Source organism: Eubalaena glacialis, chromosome 19, assembly GCF_028564815.1.
Source record: "Eubalaena glacialis isolate mEubGla1 chromosome 19, mEubGla1.1.hap2.+ XY, whole genome shotgun sequence".
Lineage (NCBI taxonomy): Eukaryota > Metazoa > Chordata > Mammalia > Artiodactyla > Balaenidae > Eubalaena > Eubalaena glacialis.
The window spans coordinates 54,088,046-54,106,203 of NC_083734.1; the positions used below are offsets into that span (position 1 = coordinate 54,088,046).

An 18,158-nucleotide genomic window follows, 5' to 3' on the forward strand; every position below is an offset into this window, starting at 1 on the left:
TCGTCCACTCTTCCTGAGGACGGTCTTCTTGCAGCCCATTGGCCTCTTGTTCTGATCGGATCCTCTCCACGCTGTGAGTGTGCGTGCGTGTCGGGTCAGAATCGTTTTTGTTTAGAACTTTGAAAGCCCCTTCCACTGTCTTCCGGGATCTCTGTTGCTCCAGCCCGATTCTTGTTTTGTGGGTGGTCTGGTTCCCCTCTTTACTTCTCATCGAGGTTTTAGGATCATCTTTAATCCTTCAACTTCTGAACTTTACTCTGAGGACTTCTCTGAGATTAAAAAAAACTTTATTATACTGAATGGACTGACTTCTTGCTTATATTTTGTTTTGCTTCTTTTTTCAAGTCTTTTCTTTTGCACTTTGTTCTGTAGGAGTGCCTCAACATCATCTTTTATCCTTTTATTGACTTTTTTTATTTTGGGAGAGGCTAGAGGGGCAAAATATGTTTAATTTCCAAGAGCTTATTCTTTTTCTGTAATTGTCTCCTTTTCATAGTTTCCTGTTCTTTCAAAGTTTTCTTCCGTTCCCTTAATTATCTCTGTCTGCTCCAGGGTAGATTATCTGCTCCCTGCCCTGCTGGTTCCCATTCGGGCCGGAGGCTCAGCCATCTCTGTGAGCGGAAGAATGATACGGGGGATGGGCTGAGTGGGAGCTCCAAGTGTGGGGACGGGCCTGGGGGCATAAGTCTGCTCTCCACAGGGCAGTACCAGGCCTCCCAAATACAGGAATCGAGGCTCCGCCCTGGGCACCCTCTCCCATGCTTGCTCTCCGCGTGTCGGCCCAGCTCCTTTGTTTTTGCCTGGGGACAAATATATATTCAGAACCTTTGGGTGCCAGGCACTGTGCTGGGTGCTGCGAACACGGCAGTGTCAGGCATGCAAGGTCCCTGCCCTCGTGGAGTCTGCTTTCAGAGGGAGTTGTTGGCGCTCTGCCTTCTTTGCCCTGGAAATTCGTTGAAGCCTCTTTTGCCGATGGCCCCTCTCCCCGTACTGTGTGGTATTGCAGGATTGTACCTTTTTTTATTCCTTTACTCTCTCTAAAGCAGCATCTCAGAAGGTGGAGGACCGCAGGCACATTCTGAACTTCTGCTGCAGAAACTAGATGGTGACCTTCCAGAAAAACTGTCTTGTGCGAAGGCTAACCCAGAATGGCTGGGTGCTTAGATTCTGAAAAGGAAGCCACCACTGAGAGTTTCCAGTTTGGAACAATAGAAATTGGCTTCTCAGGGTATCCAGCAGTCTTGAGATACAGATTTTTCACATCATGGTTCTGTTTTTCATCAGCCTTGTTATGAGGACCATAGTCTTGCCTCTGATTGGGGCGAGACTCCTTAGTGATCTGATCAAGCCTTCTCTGTGGTTCAGAGTCAAAGCCTGGTTATTCATTCCCCCATGGAATAGCTATTAAAGAAATGAACTATTGCCTCAAATTTGCAAAACCATGTTATGTTAGAAGCTCAGGAAATTAGTTTCTTAAAGGGAACTTCTCATCTTCACGGACTAGAAATTTTTCTGGTTTGTGAAGCCCAGAAGCAGCAGAATGAACTCCTTTAGGCGTGCTTTTCTCTAGAATGGGGTATGAATCAGTAGAGTTTGTGTTGTTTCTTAGAGTGGTTTTTGCTCTAACTAGAACTGATCTGTTGTTAGTTAACTTTCTCCTGAAGTAGCTGTTGGAATGCTCACCCCTGAGTTCACAGAGACAGTTGAGGCTGCACTTGGAAGGCCTGGGCTGGGTGTAGGTGGTCTGTTGGAATCTCTAGATGGCTCTGTCTTCCAGCCTGTAGTGAATTAGGAGTGTATTTCAAACTACAGGACTCAGTGCGTTCATTAGGCTACGAAATCAGTTTCGTGGGCCACAGCCACTGTTAGGAAAACTAAGAGTAAAACAGTAGAAAATGTCAATGGATTTCACGTGGTGAGGAGTTTGTTTTTGTTTTTGTTTTCTTTTTTTGGCTGCACTGTGCGGCATGTGGGATCTTAGTTTCCCAATCAGGGATCAAACGCATGCCCCCTGCAGTGGAAGCATGGAGTCTTAACCATTGGAGCACCAGGGAAGTCCCAAGGGTATTATTTTTGATACTGTTGTGTATGGGGGAGATTGGGTCGTGAAATCGAATGCATTTCTTAATTGTGGGTCTTGGAGAAGTTTAAAAGACACTTTTCTAGGGACTTTCCTGGTGGCGCAGTGGTTGGGAATCCGCCTGCCAATGCAGGGGACACGGGTTCGAGCCCTGGTCCGGGAAGATCCCACATGCCGCGGAGCAACTAAGGCCGCGAGCCACAACTACTGAGCTTGCGTGCCACAACTACTGAAGCCCACGCACCTAGAGCCCGTGCTCCGCAATGAGAGAAGCCACCGCAATGAGAAGCCCGCACACCGCAACCAAGAGTAGCCCCCGCTCGCCGCAACTAGAGAAAGCCTGCGTGCAGCAACGAAGACCCAATGCAGCCAAAAATAAATATACAGTGGAGAAAAGACAGCCTCTTCAATAAGTGGTGCTGGGAAAACTGGACAGCTACGTGTAGAAGAATGAAATTAGAACACTCCCTAGCACCGTACACAAAAATAAACTCAAAATGGATTAAAGACCTAAATGTAAGGCCAGACACCATCAAACTCTTAGAGGAAAACATAGGCAGAACACTCTATGACATAAATCACAGCAAGATCCTTTTTGACCCACCTCCTAGAGAAATGGAAATAAAAACAAAAATAAACAAATGGGACCTAATGAAACTTAAAAGCTTTTGCACAGCAAAGAAAACCATAAACAAGACGAAAAGACAACCCTCAGAATGGGAGAAAATATTTGCAAGTGAAGCAACTGACAAAGGATTAATCTCCAAAACATATAAGCAACTCATGTAGCTCAATATCAAAAAAACAAACAACCCAATCCAAAAATGGGCAGAAGACCTAAATAGACATTTCTCCAAAGAAGATATACAGATTGCCAACAAACACATGAAAGAATGCTCAACATCATTAATCATTAGAGAAATGCAAATCAAAACTACAATGAGATATCATCTCACACCGGTCAGAATGGCCACCATCAAAAAATCTACAAACAATAAATGCTGGAGAGGGTGTGGAGAAAAGGGAACCCTCTTGCACTGTTGGTGGGAATGTAAATTGATACAGCCACTATGGAGAACAGTATGGAGGTTCCTCAAAAAACTAAAAATATAACTACCATACGACCCAGCAATCCCACTCCTGGGCATATACCCTGAGAAAACCATAATTCAGAAAGAGTCATGTACCAAAATGTTCATTGCAGCTCTATTTACAATAGCCAGGACATGGAAGCAACCTAAGTGTCCATCGACAGATGAATGGATAAAGAAAATGTGGCACATATATACAATGGAATATTACTCAGCCATAAAAAGGAATGAAACTGAGTTATTTGTAGTGAGGTGGATGGACCTAGAGACTGTCATACAGAGTGAAGTAAGTCAGAAAGAGAAAAACAAATACCATATGCTAACACATATATATGGAATCTGAAAAAAAAAAATGGTCAGAAGAACCTAGGGGCAAGACGGGAATAAAGATGCAGACCTACTAGAGAATGGACTTGAGGATACGGGGAGGGGGAAGGGTAAGCTGGGACAAAGTGAGAGAGTGGCATGGACATATATACACTATGAAACGTAAAATAGATAGCTAGTGGGAAGCAGCCGCATAGCAGCCGGAGATCAGCTCGGTGCTTTGTGACCACCTAGAGGGGTGGGATAGGGAGGGTGGAAGGGAGAGAGATGCAAGAGGGAAGAGATATGGGGACATATGTATATGTATAACTGATTCACTTTGTTATAAAGCAGAAACTAACACACCATTGTAAAGCAATTATACTCTAATAAAGATGTTTAAAAAAAGAAAAATAAATTTATTTTTTAAAAAAAGACACTTTTCTAGACAAGGGTGGGGAAAAGCTGGATAAAAAAGGAAGAATCAGCTTAGAACCTAACGTAACTAACTAACTAACGTGTGCGTAACTAACTAACTAACGTGTGCGTAACTAACTAACTAACGTGTGCGTAACTAACTAACGTGTGCGTAACTAACTAACTAACGTGTGCTGAGACTTAATCGTGGTCTGTTGTTTCTACCCTCTTCTATTGTCTTACATGATTTTTATGAAATATTTGGGGAGAGTAGCTGTGCTCTGATCGCAGTAGATTCAGTTTCAGTGCCATGCTTGGCAAGTCGTGCACCCTGACTATGCCTTCAAGCAGAACTGTTCCACTGTGCTGCCCAGTAGAAACGTAATATGAGCCACAAATGCAGTGTTACTCTCCAGCAGCCCCTGTGAGCACAATTAAAATAATATATTTTATTTACCAACTTATCATTTCAATGTGTAATCAATACAAAAAAGTATTAAAGAGATATGTTACTCTTTTGGTACAAAATGTGGTGTGTATTTTACACACACAGCCCATCTCAAACTGGGCTAATCACATTTCAAGTGCTTCCTACCCACACTCGGCTTGTGGCCACCACATCATACGGAGCTGTCCTCACTTACTGGGGCGCCTGCGCGAAGGATGGAAGCATCCAGTTACTGCTCCTCCCATTTGGCAACATGGGGCCCTTTGCTGTGGCCCCCAAGGGAATGGGACCAACACTTGTGAGCCCCTCCTAAGCCCCAGGCGGGATGGGGCGCACTTCAGTGACTATGGGACTTCACCCTCACAGCAGCCAGTGCATGGGCGAGGGTGTCCCCATTTTATTGGTGCTGAACGCGGCCTGAATAGGTTCAGTAACTGTGCAAAGTGGCCTGAGTGCTGTGTGATGGGTTGGATCTGGGATTGGAGCCGGGCGTGCCTGATGCCAACGCCTGTTCTTCCATGGACCACTGGCTGCCCGCGCACTCAGAAGGACCATTGTAGGGCCTTCCTACCCCGAGCCCCTGCTTTTAGAGGAGATGGAGTCTTGAGGATGTGGAAGCGTTTTGTGGTGAGAACTGTGATGGGGAATTAAGTAACTTTGTTCTGATGATAAGAGCTCATTTAAAAATATGACTCAAAAAATGTTAAAGGGTATAAAGCAGAGAGAAAAGTCCCCATAACCCCATCCTCAGAGTTAAACATTGTTTCAGTTTGCGGGTGTGTCCTTCTAGATTTTTTTTCTCTGTACATACTAGTCTCTCCCCTTCCCCATCCAGAATGGCACAGAACTGTCATTCACGTTGCTTCTCTGTTGCCTCCCCCTCCCCTCTAGGGTCATGGACATTGCCCTGTGTCGGGGCTGGACCCAGTGAGGGAGCCGAGGCCTAGAGAGATGGATTAACCCAGGGGCCTGAGCCCCCCACCCCTCAGGATGGAAATGGCCAGGGCCTGGCCAACAGTCCTCCTCTTTCATTCCTAGCCAACCTCATCTCATCTCATCTCATCTCATCTCATCTCGGGCAGCCTTTTCTCTCTTGTTTTTTTGTGACAACTGTTCCTTTATCAGAGCTCTTCTCTGTGATCCACTATCCTTTCTAACCTTGGTAATCCTGACGGAGAATGGGAGCCAGATCCGTCCCCAGCAGTCGTTCATTTCCGACACTGGCTTCTCACCTCTTCCGTGGTACCTTTGTCCTTTTGCGGTCTCTGGATTGTATTTGTTTTTGGCGAGGTAAAAGCTTTCTTCCCTCCTTTTTTGTAGTTCCCAGTGACCTGACTGCAGAGGAGCGCCAGGAGCTGGAGAACATTCGGCGGAGGAAGCAGGAGCTGCTGGCCGACATCCAGGTAGGAGCTGGGCAGCCACCTTGACCAGGTGTCTTCTCGTGACACCTTCTGACTTGGTCTCACCACAGTTCTGATAAAGTGCAGGTATTGATAACCAGCTTTGCTTAACAAGTAAGAGTGGAATCTCAGAGAGGAGGAATGCTCTGTAAGCTGCACCCAGCTGGCCGGCTGTCAGGCTAGAGTGACAGGTCTCCTGACTGCGACTAGAACCCAGGCTTCAGGTTAAGTAGACCCATGTCCACGTCCTGGTGGCCACTTTCTGGCAGGGCGATTCTAGATAGAGAATTTTGCCTCTTTGGTCTTCAGTTTCTTTATCTGTAAAATAGGAATGAAAACACCTGTTGATAGGTTGCCATTAGTTGGATTATTTTAGCCCCTGGGGAAGCCAATTCTTTTAGAATTCTCTGCTCTGTAAAACATTTGAGAGCTCAGGGACGGGGCGGGGCAGGGGGGCACACCCTGTAACCCCAAGCTGCAAAGTGTATCGTCGGAAAGACTGGGCGTGCTCCAGTGTTGGTGTGAGTATACTTTGCTGTGACCCTAATCAAAGGATTCCTCCTTTACTGGTAAGTGCTGGGAAAGCTTAGCAGTTCTTCACTCAAAGCCCCCTCCAGCGTGACAATCGTCCACTCTGAGGGCCTGCTTAGATGGGGGAGGGGTGGAAGGCAGAGCTGGTATCAGTGTTCCCTTTGCCAGCCACTTGGCGGCACTGTTGGCCCAGCACCAGCACTGCTGGCCAGGCAGCCTGGGCGTTGGGGGGAGTGGTTTATCCTGGGAATCTTCTGTCACCCGCTGTTCAGTGAGCTTCAGATGTGCTCCAGCAGACTGTGTTAAGGCCGCCGTTTTCAGTGGAAAAATACATACTGTACATAGTGTGTATGATTATAAATTTCTGTCCTAGACTGTAAACTCCTTGAGGTCAGGAGGTATCTTTTTCACCTTTGTAGTCCCTAGAATGTTTACTATCTGGTAGGAACCCAAGAAATATTTGTTGAATAGATGAATTTTCCAAAAATTTTTAGATTTTGGGGGGGCGTCATCTTATTTAATTTCATTTTGCTTTATTTTAGTTTTTGGTTGGAGGGAGTTGTGTGAGATTTTAGAGATTTTAATTTGATCTGTATCTTCCTGCTGGTAATTCTGGGCTGTGTGTTTTGCAGAGGCTGAAAGATGAGATAGCAGAAGTAGCTAATGAAATTGAAAACCTGGGGTCCACAGAAGAGAGGTGAGTCTGTCCTCTTCCAGGTGGTTTTGTGGTTGTAGCATCGCCAAGTGCCAGCCTGCAATTGTACACACGTGGTGTATTTAAGAAGAAAGTGTGTTTTCTGCCCTCTTTGCCTAGCAAGCACATACGTAACCATACTTTTTGCCTTCAGCGCAGGGACTTCTAAATGTGAGGGCTTTTGACATTGTTGGAAAGGCTGAAATGGAGAACTTGGCAGGTCCCCCAAAGCCTTAAACTGCCCTTAAACGGTCGTGTGAACTATTTCTTCCCTTCTCTTGTCCACTGTGTACCTATTCTAGAGTTTCTGTTTTTCCTTTTCGGTAAAGGAAAAGCTTAATGGATGCTGCCAATGCAGTTCCAGAAGGCTGGAGGCCCAGTTGTGTCAGGGTGTCATCACAAGCTTGCTGGTGCCTCCCTAAGACTTACGAGAAGAGAACGTAGAAATGAGATTATAGCACAAAGTGACAAGGGGTGTCTACAGGTTATTTTCTTCTTTTAACTACGTGAAATCTTAGTTGCTTTGAGAGTTTAATTTTGAATGGGTTTCCCAGACCATTTTCTAACTGCTTAATGTCGTAAATGGGCTATTGCTAATTCACTGCATGTCTGTATTTTTCTAAGTCTGAGTCTCTCTGTCTGGCTTCATGAGACTGTTTGATTTTGTTATTTTAAACTTGTGTGGGCAGGGCCATCAGGGATTAGTGAAGCTGCATGTCCTGCAGAAATCGGCCAGCTCATCACATCCAGTCACTGCATTGTCAGTTCTGAATTATAGCTTTCTTACTTGCCATTAAAAAAAAACTGTAGCTTAAAAGAAATGGACAAATAGGAGTTCATCAGAATTTACAATTTCTGCTCTTATAAAATATACTCTTAAAAGAAATGAATAGGCAAACCACAGACGAGGAGAAAATACTTGCAATACCCGAATTTGAAAAAGGACCTGTATCCAGAATATCTATAGAAAGAACACGTAAAACTTACTAATAAAAAAACAGCTTAGGGACTTCCCTCGTGGTCCAGTGGTTAAGACTCCGCGTTCCCAATGCAGGGAGCCCCGGTTCGATCCCTGGTCAGGGAACTAGATCCCGCATGCTGCAACTAAAAATCCCGCGTGCCGCAACTAAAAAAGATCCCGCACGCTGCAACAAGGACCCCGCACGCGGCAACAGAGATCCTGCGTGCCTCAACTAAGACCCGGCGCAGCCAAACAGACAAACAAATAAATAAATAAATCAGCTTAACTAAAAAATGGGCAAAAACTTGAACACTTTTATACGTATAATAGACACATGAAAAATGCTCAGTACCATTAGTCATAAGGAGATGCTGCTTCACACCCACTAGGACGGCTGGCATTAAATAGACAGGTGGCGTCTCGAGTTGCCGAGAGCTGGTGAGAATAAGCAGTGTAAACACTGGGGAAACGGGACGGCAGTTTCTTATAATGTTGACCATATATCCGTGCTGTGCCCAGCAGTTCAGCTCCCAGGTATTTACTCAAGAGAAATGAGAGCGTGCCCACATGCACGAGGATAGCTACAGCATTCTTATTTAAAATAGCCAAAAACTGGAATTAGCTTTAAATGTCTACCAGCAGATGAATGGAAGAACAGATTGAGGCAATAAGCTATTAACTTAAATAGCATACACTTCTGGGGTTTTGAAAATGCTCTAAAACTGGATTATGGTGATAGTTGCACAACTTAGTAAACTTAGTAAACATCATTCAGATGTACACTCAAAATGGGTATGTTATATGATATGTAAACTATACCTCAATGAAGTTTTAAAAAATGATGTTAAAAAAAGAAACCCACTGCGGTAGAAGGAACAAATGATCCTGGGGCCAGGGTCAGGATTTCAGTGTCCTTCCATAGTTAGACCTAAGTGTGCCTGTGCTTTCCTGGATAAATCTCAGAAATCCCTGCAAATCAGTGGACGCTTGTGGGGGTCATATCAGTCTTTCAAAAATTCTCGAATACCTGGAGTACTTAAATGGCTGTGGTGGTTGTTTTACAGGAAAAACATGCAGAGGAACAAACAGGTAGCCATGGGCAGGAAAAAATTCAACATGGATCCTAAAAAAGTAAGTGGAAAGGCAGCAGCCAGAGCCCATAGTCTGTAAGGTGGCGGTTTCCACGGTGTCAGCTGGAACCCAGGGGCACTGAGACAGCTTACCTGCCTGTTTGTAGAGTGCAGCTCATGTTGTGAGCCCTGCTTCCTGCAGAACTTGGAATTACTTAGTAGATACTTCCTCTGTGTCCAGAGCACCCACACCCGTTCTTCCTGCGCCCTTGTCTCCTTTCCGGACCTTCCTGGGGTCTAAGGCACGATTGGCATCTTTGCTGTCTTTCCAGGGGATCCAATTCTTAATAGAGAATGATCTGCTGAAGAACACTTGTGAAGACATCGCCCAGTTCTTGTACAAAGGTGAAGGGCTCAACAAAACAGCCATCGGTGACTATCTGGGGGAGAGGTAAGGCCTCTGGAGACACCTGTGGTAGGTTGGTCAGCAGTTAGTTACCTAGAGAACAAACTCCAGGATGCTCCGAGCTTTGTCCCGAGGGGTGCTGGGGAACAGCAGCTGGCGTGCTTGGGGGCGGAAGGACTCCTCCTGTGTTCAGCTAGCAGACAGAGAGCTGCAGGTAGATGGCTGTCCCCCCCCCCCCCCCGCCCCGGCCACGGGGCCGCAGCGCTCAGCGTGGGAGGCGGCCTGGCTGGGGGTCGGGATGACCTTGGATTCTCAGCATCAGTGTCTGACTTCTGCTCTCCCCCCCACCCCCGTATCTTTTGTTTCTCTTGCTAGAGATGAGTTTAACATCCAGGTTCTTCATGCGTTTGTGGAGCTACATGAGTTCACCGATCTCAACCTCGTCCAGGCCTTACGGTGAGTGCGTTCGCAGCTAGCAACTTGTGGAGCGGGAGGTGGGTCTTTGGTTATGCGTCTGCCCTGGGTGGCATTTTAATGAAATTTACCTTTGGCGGTTATTTGAGTATCTCGAAGCATCTTAAAGGAAAGTAGTCTATTGGCCTATGATTGAAATGATTGGATGGTTAAAGGGAATTAAATTGAAAGCAAATTTTGCAAAACTGTTCCTCAGGTCTTTCATTTAACATTTTGGAAATTGATGAATATTTACACTTTGAATCTTTCCCAATTTCGCTTTAGAAAACCCTTTAATTTCCTGCCCTAGAATAGGAAGTAGATAGTGTGCCCTTCATTTTAGAAGGAAAAAACATTAATTTTTTTGCTAAATCTATTACCTGTATCTTTTGAGAAATTGTCATTTGGTATTTTCACTGCCGTTAGTGTAAATAATATCATGTTTTGTGTTGTCATTTAGATAGATGAAAATAATCCAGAATTAAATCTGTTGACCACAGGTCTCTCTTTGACTTAAAGGGATCAGTCATGAACGCTTTGATAGAAAATCTCTTTTCCTGCTATGTCATCTTTTTTTCTGGAAATTGGAGTTCTTTTAAAATGAGCATTATCTATATTTCAGTCGTGTATCAGTCTGAGGAGGAGAACCATTCTTTTGAATAGGAAAATCTTAATTGTTTTCTAAATGCATTCTCTCCGATCGAGAGAACGGTGATGTGGAGTAGTTAGCCTGCATCTGTTCAGAGTTACTTGACTGAAGGCTGAAGTCCCCCACGTCTCCCTTTGCTGCAGAAATCATTCACGGAGAAACAAATTATCTCCCCAAGTCCCATGACTCGCCCTGTCTTCACCTCCTAGGCAGTTCCTGTGGAGCTTCCGGCTGCCGGGAGAGGCCCAGAAGATTGACCGGATGATGGAGGCGTTTGCCCAGCGCTACTGTCAGTGCAACCACGGGGTGTTCCAGTCAACAGGTGAGCGGGGGCGGGGGGGGGGGCGTCCTCTCCTGTGGTTGGCAGTGCCTGCCAGGTTCTCTTCTAGGTACTAGGTCATTCCTAAAACAAAAGGGCTTAGTTTCTTGCCTAAGAACATTGCTTTAAATGGTATTTATAATAGTAAAAGGTTGGAAACTATCCAAATTCTAACAATAAGGTAGTAAGAATGTAAGTTAGGGTACCTCTGAATTGTGAAGTATGCAACTATTAAAAATCATGTTTTTAAAAAGAGGCTTTATTGACATGGAAAAATGCTAATAAGATTAGCCAAAAAGCAGACTTCAAAACTATGTATCTGTTTTCATTCTAATTGTGTTACAGTCTGTATCTGTGAGATACATTTGTGATACCTTACACGTAGGCACATTTATGTAAGAAAGCAAAGTAAGTTATTACTAGGTGATGAGATTATAGGTAGTTTATATCTTCTTTTTTATACGTTGTGCTTTTCTAGTTTGCTATGGTGTATGTGTTCTTCTTTTACAATCTGAAGAAATAAACGTCTTTAAGTCTTGAATGCTTTATGTCCTTTCCCGTGCCTTGCTCTTTTCAGTGAGCAGTATATAACCTTTCAGTTAGAGCATACCCAGGTGTGTGGATTTTGCCCATTGTTTTGAGGGCACTGCTTTTTGTTTGTTTGTTTTTGTTTTTGTTTTTGGTGCCCAGCACAAAGTAGTGTTGGATTGGATTAGCAACAAAGGGAACCCGGATGTCTGGAGAAGATGGGGCTGGGACTCAGAAGATAGAAATGCCCCAGGTGGACTCTGGACTGTGTCAGAGGTCACCTAGGTGTGTCTGAGACCCAAGGAAGCTACAGGGTGTTCAGGTTGGGCATGGGGTGCCCAGGGGAGCTGGTAAATCAAAAGAAGGGAGCTTGTGACTAAGAAGAAGGTGTAGAGTGCAGGAACTGAAGGTGTGGGAGAATATGGGCTTAGAGCAGGGAAGGGGCCAGACAGTTTCAGACTGCAGCGTTGGATGGTACAAGGGGCATGGAGTCAGAAGCCCCAGGCGTAGCACAGCGTCACTACTGGCCATGCCACCAGAGGGAAGTCACCACCTCCTGTGACCTTCAGCTTCTCTGTAAATCAGCGTCAGGCAGGATCTCTGTGAAAGCATCTCAGCTCTCCTAGAGGCCAAACAGCTGAGTCGAGAGCACTGCTTTTTATTCTCTGTCTCATCCGGCGTTACTTGTTCTTTCGGGTGGGATGTTTCCGATCGGATTTTGCTTTTCTCTTTTAGACACTTGTTATGTCCTCTCATTTGCCATCATCATGTTGAACACCAGCCTGCATAACCCCAATGTCAAAGACAAGCCCACCGTGGAGAGGTTCATCGCCATGAATCGAGGCATCAACGACGGGGGAGACCTGCCCGAGGAGCTGCTCCGGGTGAGTTTGGCGCTGATTCAAGACTGTGGTCCCGGGCGGCGCTGACGGAGGGGACGGGAGGGACATGGGATCATCCAGTGTCTACTCGGACCATACACATAATTATGTGAATTTCATTAAGAAATTGGTAGTGAGGCCCAGTGAGGAGTCAGTGGGGGAAAGTGGTTTATAAATCTGAAACTAAAGGCTCGAATGGAAGTCGGGCTGATCTCTTTTCTTTCTTAATTGTCCATTAGGCACCTTATTTCTCTTGTCTCTGTGAGCCCCTAAAGGGAGAGATGTTCTCCATGCTACCAGTGCGTGGCACACAGTGACACTTACTAAATGAATGATGGGAAAGGGCGGGAGGAGAGGTATTTCTAGGATCAGAGACATGCAGTGTCATCTTTTATCCCAGAATCTGTATGAGAGCATAAAAAACGAACCCTTTAAAATCCCAGAAGATGATGGGAATGACCTTACTCACACTTTCTTCAACCCAGACCGAGAAGGCTGGCTATTGAAGCTCGGTAAGTGATGCCGTCTGGGTTAGGGCTCCTAACGCAGAAACTTAGAAAGAAAGGACGTGTGTGTGCACGCTCGCCCACCCGCGCCTGCACTGTGGCGAAAAGGGGGTTGGTGCAGGAGGCGCTAAGGAGAGACTTTGGTATGAATTCGTACTGTTCTAACAAGATCGCCTCCAGAAAGGAAGTGAATGCACGGCTAGTGCCCCGTGGGACACACAGAGACTCCTGGGGACAGGCTTGCCCGCATAAATATTGCCTACATGTGTTTGCGCTCCACATTTCCCCTCTGGGGCAGTTCCCGGAGGATCTGGTCCTTTTCCCTTCCTGGCCCCCCGGACCACTGGGAGGGCGGCCAGCTGTGCCCTTCTCTCTACTTCCCATCACGAGTTTGTATCCGGTGCTCCCGCCTCCCCCACCCCGGTGCATCATCACTTCCTTCTGCATCTGGCTCCCCACAGGCAGCGTGCATGGCAAACCCAAGGCCCTGGCTGCAGCGCAATCCACGGCACTCTTACTCATTCTTGGGCGCTGGTTTTTTTTTCCCCCCTCCTTTCCAATACAAATCAGCCACATTAACGATTTTGTTCATTCAGAAAAATTAAAAATTATTCCTCTTCCCTCTGCCAAAAGTGAGCGTGTATTGCTGAGATTTGTGGTCATGCCTTGCCATGAAGGTGACAAACTAACCAAAAGGAAGGTTTTTATACACATTCATATGCACATGTGATTATTTCATTAACCGTTTCAGAATGCAGAGAGAGCCCCCGGATGTAATGATGTTAATTTTTTGGCCACTGAGAGAGTACTCTCCTCTGTCTTCTTCTGCCTTGGCCTTTTGATGTGTGGGTTCCTGCATTATCAGGAGGTGTCATTAGAATGATCCTCCTCTACCATTTCAGCTCCTGGTCCCAGTGAGATTAGAAGTCCTTACACTCTATGCCATTATTGACACATCTGGGAAGCGCTGAAATGAAATCTTCAATTTCTGACTAGTTCAGATGGCAGTAGGATTTGTATTCCCTTTTAAAAGCATATCCTAAGTCCTCGTGTTTATACATAATGACTTAGTTCATAAATTCTCCTTAAGCACCACCTCACTGGTCGGAGTTTTAAATGTCTCTTGAATTTGTCAACATTTCATGTATCTTTAAGCCAGTAGAATCTTCGAAGTTAAGGCTCTAAAATTACTCACCCCAGAGGTGGCCACTCTGCTCTGCATCTTTATTGCCAAGTGGCTAGAGTTAAAAGGAAACCTGCTGGAAAATTTAAAAGTGCATCCAAGTTTGGATTTGCTTCCCCCTCCAGCGAAATTTGTTTAAATGCTAATACTAAGTGTTAGCTTTGACAGCCCAGATAGTAAAATTAGAACAGTACGAAGATTATCTTGGTTCTTACACCAGGATGACATGTAAATTCATGAGGCATCCCATATTTTTTAAAAAGAAAAAAATTTAACTAAATGTGAGACTTGTTTTTAGGTCATTGCATTACTTTTTCCAGACCCCCACCAAACCCTCCTAAACTCTTCACGTTGTGTTTTCATTGTAGCACACTTCAGATCACCCCTTCGTATGTGTGTGCCACAGAAGGCAGGCCTTCCAGCTGTCTGCAATTGTGTGTATATGTCTGTGTATGCATATAACCGTAAGAGTGTGTATTCTTGTGTATACACATATGTACATATGTATTCACAGGCTTGTGTGTGACCATTTTTACACACACTTTAAAAAGAGGTAGCCATCCGAAGAGAGACATTTAATTTTCACCAAAGTAATCTTCACTGTCTTTGCTCTGGATTCAGGATATACTAATAAACGTCAGCTTGGTGAGAGCTGATTTGTGGCATCTTTGAGGCCAGGATTTTGGTGGTGCCTCAGATCTTGTCTTTACCAGATGGGATGTGGCAGATGAGGCCAGCCCCTCATTCACACGCTGGACAGTGGCGTTTGCCCTGTTGCTGTCTTTATGTCCCATCCCCACAAGGCAGACATGAATGACTAATACAGTGCACCTTAAGATTAAGGAGTCGGGTTTAATTTCTTTGTTTTAATTTTCTTTTCTCCCTCATTTGTATGTTTCCATGATTTTGGCTCTCCTTTTCCTTGCCCCAAACTCCAGGAGGTATGTAATCCCCTCAGCCTGCTCGCTCGCTCTGCCCAGGCCACTGTAATCACTGCAGCGTTTTCTTATTTTGCTACTTTTGATTATTTTGTTTTAAATTGCTGGTGGTAGTGTTAATGCTGCTTCTAACTTACCGTACAGTCCCTAGGGAACTGGTCAGGATTGGGGGTGCGGAGTGATTTTCATGTTTCCCTTGGAGGGGCAGTGCATAGTGCATCCAACAGCTGGGCACCCAGATGTAGGATAATTTGAACTCTCCTGAGTGCAGTAGTGCAAGAAAACACACTAAGAGTGGACTTGTAAAAGCAGACAAAGTATTCACTGAATTGTCTCTCGGAATTATTGGCCAGGCGTATGCTATATTACTGACTCAAACTGACACTCAGGAACTTCAGAGATTTCTGAAGCAGAGCAGAGGAGGGGGAGGAGGTTGTGATCCCCGCAGTTGTGTGCTCCGGGCACACGTGCCGTGACCAGAGAAGCAAACCAGGAAAAGAAATAAATTAGACAGCATAGGACATTTGCCTTTGCATGAAAAAGGGAAATGGTGTTTCTTAAACTCAGAATGAGGCCAGGTAAAGTTAAAAAAGATAAAACCCCCAAATCCCTTCTTGAAGTCCTTCCGTTTAATCTCCTGTGTTTTAGGGGAGGGCATTACAACCTCGGCTCTGTTTTTTATGTTTTGTTTTGTTTTTCTCCCTCCTCTTTTTCAATGAGTCATCGTTCAAACCCCCAAATTGGCCTCGTAGTTATGTCGTTGGCATCTGCTCTCCACTTGCTGATTCAGGGAAACATGTTTTCTAGATGAGGAGTCCTCAGGTGTCTGCTTCAGCCTCACTTGAGCAGAGCCTCAAGGGAAAGAATGGCCCCAACACTGACATTTATGAAACGTTTCCGGGCCTTGTCAGGTGGTTCCCACCCAGCTCCGGGGGAGCCAGCATCTGGCCTTTACATCTACGGGGTAGAGGCACGCAGGCTGGGAGGTGGTCCTGTGAGTTCCTCAGGGACTGTCCTAGGTGCGCGCATCGGTCTGTCTGCTTGTTTCATGTCTGTTTCCCTTTCAACATGAAATGTGTCCCTGGGACCGCGTGATGCTTCATGGTAGGGGTCTCGTTAATGCAGCAGGTTGTCGGGAAGGGACATAGCCAAGCTTTCATCACCAGGGAGGGGATTTGTCCCGCTTTGCTTTTGTCCTAGATTTCCTCCCATCTTCTTCCTTGTGACATCTGACCCCTCTTCCACGACCTCCTGAGCCCCAAGTGCCCCCGGGGTGGTCCTGTGAGGGGAGCGCATGGCAGTGGGCCTGGGTTGAGGTGTCCTGTGTGCTGAGCCCTGTGTGGGGGTGAAGGCCCAAGAGGCAGAAGAGCTGCTTCCTCGGGTTCTGAAAGGGGGAAGGGGGTTTCCTTTATTATGACAAATTGGCTCCAGTTCTAAGTATATTCCTTGTGTTCTTTCTCCTCCTGATTTATTTCGGTTCTGCCCAGCCTTTCCCATTTCCTCACGCATGTGTATTTCCATCCATGGTTTTCTTGATTCACGCCCTAGGGCCTTAGGGTCCAGAGGCACATGCTCACAGAAGCTGACAGTTGCTGTGGGCAGAGAGTCGAGTTGGTCTTCGCTTGACAGCAGCAAGGGGTGCGGGTGGGGGCGTAGCGCGTGCTGGCTCAGGACCAAACTCCTTCCGTGAGGCGGTGCCATTGAGAACCTCGGCAATTCGTGATCAGTCGCTTAACCTCTCAGAGTTCAGGCACCCAAGCAGAGCCGTGCAAGGGGCCCAGAAGTCCAGTAGTCCTCAAAACTGCTACCAGGACCGACGCTGGACACTTCATTTCCGTGGCAGGATTTGCGTTGCTCCAGCAATCAGATCCTTTGAGGAAACCTGGCGTGGTCACACAGCCACGTCCTGGCAGCTGGAATACTCCCTCTAAACCCTGTGCTCAGCTGTTTGTGGTGAGGGGCAAGCAAGGAAGCGTGACTGGGGTCACTAGATTTGCACCCTGTGGTCCTTGTTCTTTATGAAGATTGGAGGAGTGATGTTCTCTGTAGGTTAAGTCAGCAAAGGAGCATATCCCATCCAGGGCAGTAAGAAGTGTTTATGAAATGCTGTGTGTATCTCACCACATGCAGGCCTTTCATATGGTTCATGTTCAGAAAGCTTTCCCTGGACCCGGTGTAAGTCGAGGAGAAGAAAGGCTTTGCTCATGGTCAGATTGAGAGCAGGATGTGCCTTCACTCACCGAGGCCATAGTGAAGTTTCCCTTCCTTTGTATCATCTTGGGATAACTTCATGACCCCGGTGTTTCTTCTTCTTGAGAGATATTGAGAAGGACTAAGGGAACCTTCAACAGCTCACAGCCACCCGCGAGAGCTCACTTGTCCTGTGGCCTCCTCCTCCAGTTATTTTTGTTTCAAGATTCCGGTGAGAAGTCCAGAATTGAATAGGGACCTCTGCTTACCAGTGGATTCTTCCCTGATCCAGGGATCCTGCTTTGTCCCACCCAGGACCCTGGGGGAATTTAGGACACTGGCCCAGAAACCTAAAAAGCCAGTGTAGAAACGCACTACAGTCAGGAAGGTGGGGTGGAAGGTGAAACCGTAGGAACTTGGGTCCCATGTTCCAGGAGAGCTGGATCTGATTGTGAGGGGATTAAACTGTCTTACTTACTGGTTCCTCCTCCTGTCCCGTTCTGATAAAACCCTGGGCTGGTGGACCCGCAGTGTAGCGTAGCCAGGGTGACGACCCTCTCCCCTCCTCTTGTGTTCGCCCATTTCCACCGCATCCATAGGCTTCTGCTGACGCTTCTCTGGTCCGTCACCGTCCCAGCTCCCTCCCCAGCCCGTGCTCTCATCTGCTGTCCTGATGTCATCTCCAGGGGGCCACCCAACTTGCTTGCTCTGCTTGTACCCACAGACTTTCACGCTGTGAAAGGTGCTTCTGTTTTGGCTCTGTGTCTCGTTACTGATGTAAATCTGCCATGGTCTCAGTGTCTTCCTGGCGCCCTGCCCCCGCTTCCTCGTCCTGCACCCTCTCTGGGGGCAGAGCTTCGAGCCCCCCCCCCCCCCGGAGCCTGCGCTGGCTGGTTGACTCCTATCCAACACGCATCTCTCTTTGCTCTGCAGGTGGCAGGGTAAAGACTTGGAAAAGACGCTGGTTCATCCTGACTGACAACTGCCTTTACTACTTTGAATACACGACGGTGAGCGCCTGCTGGTCAGCTGGGACGGGGGTGGACCAGGCCTTGTGTTTAAACGGCTCTAATGAGACAGGGTTGGAGGACGCAGGGGGAGACAGTC

General features: G+C 46.5%; 1 protein-coding gene and 1 non-coding gene across 2 annotated transcripts in view; both read left to right on the plus strand.

Annotated features, from left to right (window-relative positions):
* The window catches only part of CYTH1 (cytohesin 1), an 80,320-nt gene that overhangs the window by 52,191 nt on the left and 9,971 nt on the right, over positions 1–18,158 (plus strand). Inside the window, exons 2-10 of the mRNA XM_061177047.1 lie at positions 5,663–5,745; positions 6,906–6,970; positions 8,993–9,059; positions 9,331–9,449; positions 9,780–9,860; positions 10,716–10,828; positions 12,089–12,237; positions 12,635–12,746; positions 17,985–18,061. Coding sequence (XP_061033030.1) covers positions 5,663–5,745; positions 6,906–6,970; positions 8,993–9,059; positions 9,331–9,449; positions 9,780–9,860; positions 10,716–10,828; positions 12,089–12,237; positions 12,635–12,746; positions 17,985–18,061 — 866 coding nt within the window. The remainder of the gene's footprint in view (positions 1–5,662; positions 5,746–6,905; positions 6,971–8,992; positions 9,060–9,330; positions 9,450–9,779; positions 9,861–10,715; positions 10,829–12,088; positions 12,238–12,634; positions 12,747–17,984; positions 18,062–18,158) is intronic.
* On the plus strand, positions 14,076–14,179 carry LOC133081052 (U6 spliceosomal RNA). The gene has a single exon (XR_009698722.1). It is a non-coding gene; the product is annotated as a U6 spliceosomal RNA (small nuclear RNA).